The sequence below is a fragment of the Sorex fumeus genome, unplaced genomic scaffold, assembly GCF_029834395.1.
Source record: "Sorex fumeus unplaced genomic scaffold, SorFum_2.1 ptg000014l, whole genome shotgun sequence".
NCBI classification, from domain to species: Eukaryota; Metazoa; Chordata; class Mammalia; order Eulipotyphla; family Soricidae; genus Sorex; species Sorex fumeus.
Genome location: NW_026606071.1, coordinates 7,678,376 through 7,690,699, shown reverse-complemented (window position 1 = coordinate 7,690,699; position 12,324 = coordinate 7,678,376). Strand labels below are relative to the sequence as shown.

At 43.5% G+C, this 12,324-nt stretch overlaps 1 protein-coding gene across 3 annotated transcripts in view; it reads right to left on the bottom strand.

The window, feature by feature from the left end:
• Positions 1-12,324, bottom strand: part of NAB1 (NGFI-A binding protein 1) — a 94,803-nt gene that overhangs the window by 39,940 nt on the left and 42,539 nt on the right. For 2 of the 3 annotated variants that reach the window (XM_056111757.1, XM_056111756.1), the window contains exons 1-2: positions 11,705-11,890; positions 925-1,764 (exon numbers count right to left, since the gene is read on the bottom strand). In XM_056111757.1, coding sequence (XP_055967732.1) covers positions 925-1,746 — 822 coding nt within the window. In that variant the 5' untranslated portion in view covers positions 1,747-1,764; positions 11,705-11,890. Of the gene's footprint in view, positions 1-924; positions 1,765-11,704; positions 11,891-12,324 lie in introns of those variants that run through there. The other variant, XM_056111755.1, reaches the window with a different exon arrangement.

The following is a 12,324-nucleotide window of genomic DNA, read 5'->3' as shown; positions in this document are numbered from 1 at the left end:
AGCATACTGTGAGGGAACAAAAAATTCAATGAAGAGTAGAAGATATTGTGAGAGTAGTGTGCAGGGTGGAAACAGAAGGGAGGGGTTGGGGGAGAGTTTAATGGGTTTCAGCACAAGTTTCACTCTTAGCGCTGTATGTTCCCCAATCACCGCCAAGAGCAACACGCAGCATAAAGCTGGCGCAGACCCTGAGCACAAAACCCCCAAAGTGAAAAATAAGGGGATGGGAGCAAAGGTCATTCTACTTGGGGGAGAAAAAACATGTCGAAAAGACTGAAGCTAATGCTTGAGCTAAATCTTAGCTGTGGACAGGAGTAGATCAAAAGCCAATACAAAAGGATACACAAGCATTCTTAAATTTAATCAGAATGTTTCTGGAAAGAATGCTATGAAGATACACGTGAGAAATTTTTAATGCCAAATGTCAAACTTAAACAATGTTCAAAGCCATGATTCTCTCAACACTCATGTAATTCTGTTCTTACAAAAACATGGTAGCTGAAACTACATTAAATTCTGGCTATTTCTACAACATGATTTCTTCATCTTAAAATTTAAAAAAACCCTCTAAAGTATACTGAAATTCATATTCATTTCATTAGAAAGAAGTTCTAATTCTTTCGTTCTCTGCCTCTGAATTCACAGGCTGTATTTTCACTGCTCGAATTTTAACATTTTTCTACGCATCACCCTCCACTGTGCTTCCAAAGCCCGTGTTTGAGATCAACACAAAAATACCCTACCACAACAATACAGTCTATTTTCATAAAAAAAAAAAAAAAAAGTTGTATTTTTGCTAACATCTAAATGTTTTGAATACTGCTTCCAGGGAGCGCATGTCTTTTTCTACAAACTATTAATAAACTTATCTCAAAGGAACACAACCCAAACATTAGGAGGCGGGGGTTAGAATGAGTGTGCTACCTCATGCAGCGTGAGATGTTTCCCGTCCTTCCTCTTGGAATCGAACCTCCCGTAGATGGCGCTGTACTTGCGAATTTCTTCCTCTTTGTGCGGATCGTCATCGCTCATCTCAAAGATGTGGCCGATCATTTTGGCCAACTTCTTGTTGGTTTTGAGCAGCTCTTTCACTTCATTCAAGTCACTTTTGGGCAGCGTGGGGGCCATTCGCTCCACGCACTCAGCGACAGAGAGCGCGGCAGCCGCGTCCAGGGCCTCGCTGCTCTCCTTGGGGGACGCTGGGGAGCCCAGGTCGGCCGGGGAGAGGCTATGCTCGCTCTCGGTGGCGTGGGGGCCCTGCCAGAGTCTGGACTCCCCGATGCCCTGCAGCACCAGGCTCCCCACCACATCTGACTTCCCTTGCCCCAAGCTCTGCACACACGTGGTAGCGGCACACTTGGGGATTTTCAAATGAGGCTCGCGGGCGCTGCTGCTATTCCTCTCGTAACTGCTGCAGGACAGTCCCAGCCACGTCGGCGAGCCCTCTGGCAATTTATAGATGGGGATGCTGCTGACCGGCAGGGACGTCAGCGGCTGATTGAAGAGACCAGGGTTTGTGACCCAGTCTCTCAGTGCCTTCTGAAGCCTTCGCACATGCAGGGGCTTGCTGGCCATGCCCACGAGGGCCATGATTTCCAAGAATTCCTCTTCACCAGCTTCACAGAGTTGCTGGACATCATCGCCACCTTGTTGGATGAAGGCATCAAAATAGGACAGCAGATTGGCTTTTTGTAATATTCTATACAGCTGCAACTCCCCCAGGGTCCTGGGTAAGGCTGCAGCCATTACTGTGATGGGCTTAATCTGCAGAAAGGAGAAAGGAAATATTTATTACACTTGATCCAAACCTACTTAGACCTATTTGTGACACATGATGGGATTTATGAGTGCAGTGTGGAAAGAATATACACTCAGAGCACGGACGAAGCAAGTGAGTGTTAAGGAAGCGTGGTCCATATACTTAATTTCATTTTACTATCCCAACAATCTTAATGATCAGTGTAAGTACTTTCATTTTAAAGAGAAAAATGAAAAGCTCACAGATTAATTTGCCTGATCTAACATCTAAGTGGGAGCCTGCGGACTCAACAAGACTCATGAAGCGCTAAATCTCCCATTTTTGACTATTCATTTTGCTACTTCCATGATATAGACAGAGGTGAAATGAAGGATAATCAAGTTTATAAGGAGTTAAGAAGTCTATTTCATCACCATCCACTGAACACTTTCTTTGTATCAAAGACAACAATACCCAACTCACAGTATATTATATTTAATCCTCACAACAGTCCTGGAAGATAGGTAAAGCAATTCCCATCTTAGAAAGGAAATCAGTTTAGCCATAAGGAGATTAAATTTCAGTATGAAATGGAGGTAAGACAAAAGACAGTATATTTAGGAACTGGGAATAAAGAGGCAGGTTACCACCTACTGGCTGCAGGAAGACTTGAATGATAGATGACTATTGGGAATAGTCAATAGATGACTATGTGAGAATCTAGAATTGCAACAGGATTTGGGTTAGACGATTTCAATCACAGGCACCTGAACATGGTATGGAGGACAGCACTGAGGCTGAACAGTCCTGTATGTAAATAACCGACCTAAGGTTCCCAAACTTACTTATTCAAGGGGGGGAGAATCACTTAGTACGCCTCCCTGCATCCCTCCCTGAGAAAACTCCATTCTTTAAGGGAACAAATGGAAAGTGGCTCCCAGCTGTACCCCAATAGCACTCATCGCCCCAGTCTTCCAGTGCCCCCCCACCTCATGCCATTGGGAAGTGTTGCCTACATTGGAAAACACTGCGGTCTGAGTGGTAATAAAGGAAATAAATCAAGGATAAAATCAGGGAAGGTGGGAGTGCCTGCCAGAGTCTAAGACAGAACCATAGAAGAAAAATTTTCAGATTCCCAGCAAGACAGAGCGCCCTGCCTTTATAGAAACAGAACAAGACCCAGCAAAGAACTTCCTGACCTCTTAGCAGGCTTAAGTTATTCACAGTTGCCTGGAGACCTCCCACATACAAAGAGGAGTTGGCCAAGTACTTCCATTTAAGAGAAACACTTGCAATCAATGCACTCTTAGAATTGAAAGGAGAAACTTACAAAAGGATAAAATACAGCAGAGTAAAATGGGAAGTCTAACCTCAACAGAGTAGGATGCAATCATTAGAAGATAATGCAAGCAAAGGAATATTCAGGTAAATACCTAAATGCCAGACGGTCTCCAAATCTGGGCTTCAGCTATACACCAGCAACCATTTACTTTAGTCAGCTCATGCAAGGAGAATGCCTCAGCCAAGCCCCAGAAAGACTGACTTCTCATCAGGAAGTCCCATCTCCCACAATCCCTGTTATCAACCACAATCCCTTTTGATCAACTAGTGACCTCTCAACATCTTTTTCATTTTATAAAGGTTTTCACACTCAAGACCAGAAGCTTCTGCCTATGAAAACAGCCTCAGGGTGCCTCCGAAAATTATCATTACCCAGGTCACCAGATGCCTTTCAGGAAACTCCTCCCCCTAATTTGGCAATTTTGGCAAACAATACTAAAGGTCCCTGCTCAGCATGCCCTCTGGGTACCACAAACTCCTACAGGTTCTGGGATCATCCAGGCTCAAGTCTACCTTCCTTAATGTTCCTGTTCCTCAGCTGCCCAGATCAAAGGCATGCTTGCATCTTCTTCACATCCCCCCTCCAGGAGAGTGGCCTGTCCTTCCACTCCAGGAGTCTCCAGGGAGAATCTCATCTGGGTCCACAGTAACCCACAAAAACAGAGCTCCCAGGAGATGCACACTCAAGTTTAAGTCTACACGTAGTAACAGGGAGAAGACTGGTAAAAGTCCCTGAAAGGAAGAAAAGCAATCTACTTTCCCATTCTATTCCCAAAGCCAATAGTGTCATAAGCTTTCAACTCAAGAGCATATAGAGTGCACACAAATATACGTGTGCACACACCATCATTTCTATATGAGAACTGTAACTTTAGATGGTCCAGAGTAGAGTCGCTATTTCATTATAATTGACACTCCGGTTTACAGAAAGAGTAAAGGTTTAAGAAAAAAATCAGGAACAGTGTTTTTTTTTTCTTTAATTTTTAAATTTTATTTTCATAAGGTTGTTCACATTGATTACATTCAATATTTCAATACTTATCCCACCACCATTACACCTTCCCACCACCATTATTTGGAATTTTCCCACCACCTTTCAAACCTGCCTGCTACAGGCAGATGCTAGATAATTTATTTTCTATTGCTTATCATGAATAGTATGAGAGGCTGCGTGGCCACTCACCTGGAACAGTGTTTTTGAAACTTGTATGAAGAAAAAAAAAGTTAGAAAAATATAGGAGAAACTAATGAAAATAGCTAGCAACGTAAAATCTGGTTTATTCTTCTAAGATATGACAGTAATTTTAGGAGTATTAATTTCCAACTTTCATCCTCTCATCTTAACCCATAAAGGAAGAAAAATTCCTTCATTACCTGGGGGGGGGGGGGAAACCTTTAACAATGGTAAGACTTGGTTCTCTATTGGTAAGAACTGACAGTGCATGACAAAATAATGTACAGTTCCAAAGTCAAGATAACAGATTTAAGGTAAGTGAACTATTTAGTATCTTGGAATACTATTCAGTCTGTGCTTACTGCTAGAAAAGAAATTTTCTCCTTGAGATCCTAGCTTTAAGAAAATGTTTGCATATCCTAAAAAAGCCTGAGGACATCATTTAAACACCTGCAGCTTTATATGTTAATTGGATTTGTTTAAAAGGAAAATCCTTATCAGATGGAAACCTCCATAACCGCATCTACATCTCTAGATCTGAATTTCACCATAAAAAGAATCTAATACAACGCTGCACAAAAAAAAGTAAGTTGAAAACTGCTATCTAGCTTTGCAACTGTGATGTAGCCTTTTCAAGACATGTTGGAACCATCATGCTGAGCATGACCTTTTCATGAATTTCAAAGAGAAACCAGTTCTTTTTAGCGCATTCAAAAGTTCAAAGACCTGCTGCCTATGGACAGCAAACCTTCCCTTGTCCCAGCTTAAAAGCTCCTCAATCTGATCCAGAGGATATAGGGTATCAACAATGGACTAGCTCAAGACCAGTTATTGTTACTAGTCACTGTATTATTTTAAGTGAAAATTATTTGTTCCCGAACCTGACTGGCGACTGGCTCCACTTGAGGGAGTTATAGTTCTTCTGCTATATTCAAAGCTGTAAGTGAAATAAGAAGGTAGTTGGTCTAGAAAACTTGACCTTGTACCATCCAAAGCACCCAATCAGGACAAACACTACTTCCCTGACCTCTGCCAAGCTGGGATAAAGGGATTCAGGGTAAGACAGCCTGTCATGGCCATCAGGGGAAAAATACAACCAATCTTTCAAATCTGCCTCAGACTAGTTAGTCCAAGATTCATTCGCCTGCCTCCTGGCCCTGGGACGCTCTCCAAACTGTCTAGTAACTACTGATTTATCAGCAGCTTCTAACCTCTCTCCTGCTTGCGTCACTCCTAACTAACTCTGGAATGCCTAAGGATGTTGTCTAACCTATTCTCCCTAGCTATATTTAAGTGCAACAATTCATCCAGGTTTTCTACTGGAGGAGCCGAAAGTGATCGTACAGGGGGTAGGGCATTTGCCTTGCACACAGCCAATCTGGGTTCATCCCCTGCATAACATACGGTTCCCCAAGGCCACCAGAGGTGAAATCCCTGAGTACAGAGCCTGGAGTAAGCACTGAGCAACAGTGATTGTGTCCCCCAATTTTATTTTTAAAAAAGTTCTATATTGAACTTCTTTTCTATTGTCTTCACATACTCTCCATCCATGGACTCTCATCAACTCCCAGGCCAAAACGATCCTTTATTACAGATGGATCTCCCAATTTCTACCTATAAGCTCTACCAGTGGTTCCAGCAACCAAGATCATAGAGCTTTTACCAAGTGTTCTTTTAAATCCAAATGCACATAGGCAGTGAGTACTGAGTGGGGGGAGAGGGGGGAAATGCCTCTGATACACACTTCTATTTGTAAAGGGAGGGAAATAAACAGTTCTTGTCTTTAAAAAGATTTTTAAATGATTTCATAAACCAGAAAATTTGATAACAATTATTCCTCCCTTACAGAAAATCCAATCTACTCATTTCTTTTAATTACCTGTATTCACAAAAGTAGGATTTCATTTTTGTGTTTTCCTCTTCCTTCTTCAACCCTATGCATTTTTAGACTATCAACGCCCTTTTTCCTTCCCTGCTTCAAAGCACCCAATTCTAGTTTTCACTGTTCTCGTACAGCTCCCTCACATTCAAATAAACCCCATACTGCAATGCTAACTTGATCTTTCCAAAGAAAACATGTGGTCTTAACTCACCCATACAAATTTCCTCACTGCATAAAGAAATCAAAATACTTCTATAGGCAGCTCAAACTCAAACTTAGCCCTAGACTTAGGGGAATCCATCCACACAGCCAGCATTTCTCAAATCTGCCTTCCCTTTCCCTGTCCCTGAGTCAGGCTTCCTCTCTCACTACTCCCACCCTCCAGGTCTTCTCCATAAAGCCCCTCTCCCAAACCTTTTCTGAACCCCACAAAACTCGCTTCCTTTTCTTCCCTCCCAACTCTTCCACTCTCTCCCTCTTTTCTCCCCTTCACTTACTCAAATTCACTTACTGGGCCAGTCCTGGTTATAAAGAGGAGATGGTCTTTGTGGAAAGAGAAAGGAGGCAGATGAGAATACTGTGAGAAACACCATGCAAAGTACATGTAAACGAAACAGAGAAGCAGCCTTAACCTGGCTCTACCAAAAAGGCCACCTCTAGATTATAAATACCCTGATGATAAGAATTAGGTTTCATTTATCTTTTATACCTCTCTATTCCTAGTAATTAATTAGTTCAGTGTAAAAAGGCTGCTGTTGCATGAAAACCAGTATTTGAGTTAGAATCTGTCTGCTCAAAAATCTTCACCTTCCAAAAGGTCATGGAACGCCCTCAATGCAAATGGAAATCCCAATGAATTAACAATATATTAACAGCCTATCCTGCTAACTTGCCCTGCAAATACTTTTCATTCTCTCATCCTCATTATATAGCTATTTTGTCAAGAGATCAAAGGGTGTGCTCCAGAACGGGGGAATTACACATGTTTAGTACAATATACCTCACAATAGTCCACCCCAACACTAGCACTTCTAAAGAGTCAATGTCTCTTGAGAAACCCTAGCTCTTGTACAAATTTTTAAAAATTGAAAACAGTACAAATTATGAAAGTTAATCTTATAAAATGAGTTACATTCCAATAGATTCATACCTATGAATCTACTGAATCTCCCTTTTCATGATCAAGATACTTTACATACATACATACACATGGGCTGGAGCAATAGCACAGCAGGTAGGGCGTTCGCCTTACAAGCAGCCAACATGGCCGACCCGAGTTCGATTCCTCTGCCCCTCTCGGAGAGCCTGGCAAGCTACCGAGAGTATTCGATATGCCAGACACAGTAACAACAAAGTCTCCAATGGAGACGTTACTGGGCCCGCTCGAGCAAATCGCCGATCAACGGGAGGGCCTTTTACATACACATATGTACATATGGTGTGTGCACAATGTCTAGGACACTTCAAACAAGACAGGCTTTTCCTGGAATGACAGCAAAAGCAAGGGCAAAAATCCCAGTAACATCTGACTTATTTATGCAGAGGACTATAAATTCCTTCCTCCTAGCACACATTGAAATTTTTACTTTAAAATTATCTAAGCTAACAGCCACCTCTCACAGACTTACAAGAAACGTGGAAAAAAAAAACCTGGGAAGGGTTAAGAGCTCATGAGTCATTTGCAGATTAAGGTGAATTAGTTCCACCAGATTGTTGTGAGATCCTGTGTACACTAAGGGAATGAAAGATAGGGATGGGAAAAGGCAAAGAAGGAAACTGGAAATCTGAGGGCAAAGACTACCCTGGAAGCCTCTGAAGCACTGCCAAAGTTCGGGAGAGTGAAGCCTGTCTATTTATTAAAGGTTGAAAACGAAAAGGTTTATGAGAAACCAGATTTTAAAGATGAGCCTTAATAAGCCTCGGAAATGTATTTTGACTCTGTCCTACTCCTAAAACTCAAGCTAGAGTAATTAAGTATTGTTTCATGGATTATAAGACTGTGACCTGACTCCTATGTAAGTCAGCGTTAAGTCAAGGTATTTTGAATCTCAATATGGTCATAGCGATGAATTAAACATTAGTTTCTAATGAATTATTGGTAATTTGGGAAATCAAAATGCTCTTTCCCTATAGATGTTTTTCTGAATTCTAAATGAAGCGGGGGGGAGGGGGTGGAATCTTACAGCTCCTTTACGATTTTATTGGAAGAATCCAATGTGTAAGAAGCTTACAATCATCAAAATTAGATAAAGGTAAGTCAAACTCATCCTGACATTCTGATAACAGAATTGAATTTGGACAAGGGTGAGATGGATGCCGCTGAAAGGGTCGAATGTACTGTGTGATAAAGGTATACTGGCTCTGCTGATGGAAGATATATGGTAATCCTGTACCCCTAAAACATCCAATCTTCTACACTCTTGTAAACCAATGTCACCTCAATAAAAAATAATTTTTTAAAAGGACACCAGATTTTTTTGCAATATTAACTGATACCAATGTATGTATGCATGTTATGTATGTATAGGGCAGAAATGTCATATGGCTTCAATAGCTATTTAACAAACATCAAGCGTCCTCTGAATTTTTAGTATAAAAATTTTTATACTAAAATTTTATACTAAAAATTTTATACTAAAATTTTATACTAAAATTTTTATTTCTAAAAATTTCTCTTCAAAAATTATTTACAACCCCCTAAATACAACATGTGGGAAAATGACAAACTATTTGAAAGCTTAATTAATGTTTTGGCTGTGAAATTTCACCAAGATGTAGACTACTAATTTTTCCCAACTTCAACTCCTCTCATTTCCCACTCATTCCATTAAGGTTAAGAGAGTACAGTCTACATTATCCTAGTTATTGAATACATCATATCGGATTGCATCGCATTTAATAAGTGAACCATTTTTTGTTCTATTGAAAGAGATGGAAGAAACAGGTAAGCTAAAAACTAAGTTCAAATCAAATGATCTAACAACTCATCTCTAGTGGCTACTGTTTATTCCTTCATATATTTAATAAACTTCACAATGAAATATGCGTGAAGTAGTTGATAAATGAACAAGATCTTAAATATGCAAAACGTATTACAAAACGATTATTTCCATATATCATGGTTCCATAATACAGTTTCATAGTTAAAGGTAAATTTACCAGTTCTAGTTTTCAATAACACACATAAACAACACCAACAATACCAACTAGACTATCAGTGAATAGAGGAGGCTTAAATCTTAGGACAGAGTCAAACTCAACAGACACAAAAGCCTGACACACTTAGTTCCACCTGGCCATATATTATAATAAATACTCAAAGTTCATACAATAAATTCTTCAAATCCCCCTCTCCCACTACATAATCGAAGTAATTTATTCTCTCAATGCATTCACAGTGCAACCCCTACAATCTCAAGAACCAATGTTCCTAACAGGTGATCAAAATACCTAATGTCTTAAATAATTCTCTACATAACAAACATAAAATCTATTAACTTTCCTACTGATGTTATCTAGTCACACAATAGGAAAATTCTAAATTTAGCTGATTTCATTAGTAACTCTAAAAATGATGTAACATACTTATTAAATATGTATTATTTTAGACATGTAAACTCACTAAATTTTCTTATATAAACTGCAGCATTCCTAAGATATCTCTTTTGCCATTTTAATTATATCCACATCAGCAGGCAGGAGAAAGTATGTTAAAGTCTACAATACCCCAACATTGTTATTAATACATTCACCTCTCTCAGGAAATCATCAGAACCAAGGAAAAAAATTTTCTAATGCCAGGATGGCATATTAACTTTTGTAATAAAATTGAAACAAGAAATCTTCTGATGGTGCTTTGAATTATTTTCTTCCCAGAGATAATTTTCCAATAGTTAATGGTCAAAAAGGAAAAAGAGACCATGTTAGGTATCTATACAGGCAAGAGAATCCTTGTATTCATGTTAATATCCGAATATAAGGACAATACAATTCTTAAAACATAGCAAAAGGATAGATAGCATTAAAGATTTCACATACTATTGGAAAATGGAGGAAAAAAGGGCTAGATATCCTTGGTTCTAAATGTCACTTTTCCTGGACTTAGATTAGATCAAAAGCAGCTTTTTAAAGTCTTCAGGGAGCTTTCAGCCTCCACCCAAAACAGAGAAAGTAAATCCTATGCATCTTTCATTCAATATTTCTTCTTAAAACCCACACATAAATTATGACATGTCATAATTTGGTACGTCTTACAGGGGAAATTTTTCCAAAAAAGTGAAAACCTAAGAAGGTAATTCACTGTGTGCACACTTCCCTAACAAAACAGTTAAGCATTTCCTACGTGACTAATCTATTTTAAATTCCGTTCCTCTGTTCCTATGCAATCTACTATCGCTTGGAACTGCCAAAATATTTTTAAACAAGAATCTGAGATTTTCCCTCTCAACTTCTGATCTTTGCACTCCTTCAGTTCTGCAGACAAGTCACAGGCAAACCAATTGGTAGTAACAAGTTACCCTCCATCCACTCTTTCCGGTGACATTTCACATGGACAGCTACCTAGAATACAGCCTCACCCGGTGAGAGATGAGTGTAAAAGCCAGCCAGGGCTTCCTTCGGATCACCTCGCTGCAAAACTTGGCCCGCGGACGCCAGCAATGCACACTGCAACTCACACAGCCTTTCGCTCAACACACTCCACATCCCTTACGCGGGCTTCCTGCAAGCCTCGGGCTTGGCATCCCGAGCTGAGCAAAGCCTGGGGTGGCAGACCGCAAACACTTGCTAGGACTCGGGCTCTTTCCTTCCCGGAACAAGGTCACACACCTCAGCATCCATGGCTCCTAAAGTCCCACATGTGTCTGCGAATTCCACGCTCGGCCCTTCAGCGGGCACAACGAGTCTCAAGCTTCCTCGCACCTCGGTGCCAAGTTTTCTGCAAGCGACTTTCCGAGCAAAAACTCTCCTTCCGCTTTTTTTTTTGTTTAAAGAACACACACACACACACACACACACACACACACACACAACGCTACATTCGAAAGCGTTTGGAAATGACCAGGGCGAAAAAAAAAATTCAAAGAATTGCAGGGCAGCACGTTCATAAAGTAAACACAAAACCAACAAAAAGATCCTGCCCCGGGGGGGTGGGGGGGAGGTGGCTTTGCAAAAACACCTCCCGAGGTGCACGACGCCCCGCGCGTGCACACACACACACACACACCTCGCCACCCCGCCGCTCGTCGCACCCTCCTTCCCACCCCCGGTGCAGAGCACGGACTCGGCGGAGGGCACACGCACAAGGCCAGGCCCGCGACTGGCTCGCCCTCTCCTCCCGCTGCCCGGGCCAAGTGAAGTGCTCCGGGAATCGCCCACACGAGCCCCGCGGCCGCCCGCTCCTTCCGGCGGCTGCAGAGCGCCCGGCCCCGCGCGGCCCTGGACGCCCGAGCGGGGCGCCCCCCTCACCCTCCACACCCCCCCCCCCACACACACACACTCCCGCGCCGTGCCCCGGCCACTCGGCCGCCCCAAGTTCTCCCGAGACGCGTCCCGGCGACGCGGTACGTACGAGGCCAGCGGCTGCAGCGGTCTGGGCGCGCTCTCCCCCGCGGACGGCTCAGCCCCAACTCCGAAGTGACGGCCCCCGGCTCTCCCTCCTCAGGCGGCGGCGGCTGCGGCGGCCGGGACGCCCCCGCGCCCATCGAGAGAGGGGGGAAGGGAAGGTGGTGGGCGCACTCTCTCTCTCTTTCTCTCGCTCGCTCTCTCGCGTCTATCCCCTCCTCCTCCTCCTCCTCCAGCTCCAGCCCGTCGCTGCTTCCCGCCCGCCAGCCCCGACGGCGCTCCCTCGGCCGCGCGGCGGCGGCAGCGGCGGCGGCGGCGGCGGCGGCTCCTCAGGGCTGGAGCGCGCGGGCGGCGGCGGCGCCTCCCCCGCCGCGGCCTCCCCCCGCCCCCTCCCCGCCCCGCCCCGCGCGCTGCACCCTCCCCCTCCCCCGCCGCCCGCGCGCCTCCGCCGCCTCCACCCCCCCGCGCGCTGTCACATTGGGAGATTCCGCTCTTGCTCCATTCGCCGCGGCGGCTCCCGCCCCCGCGCGGCCGAGTGACGCAGGAGCCGGCGTGGGCCGCCGCGGGGTGGGGGCGGGGGCGGCGGTCGCCGGGAGTGAGCCCCCACCCTGTCCTCCCCCTCCTCTT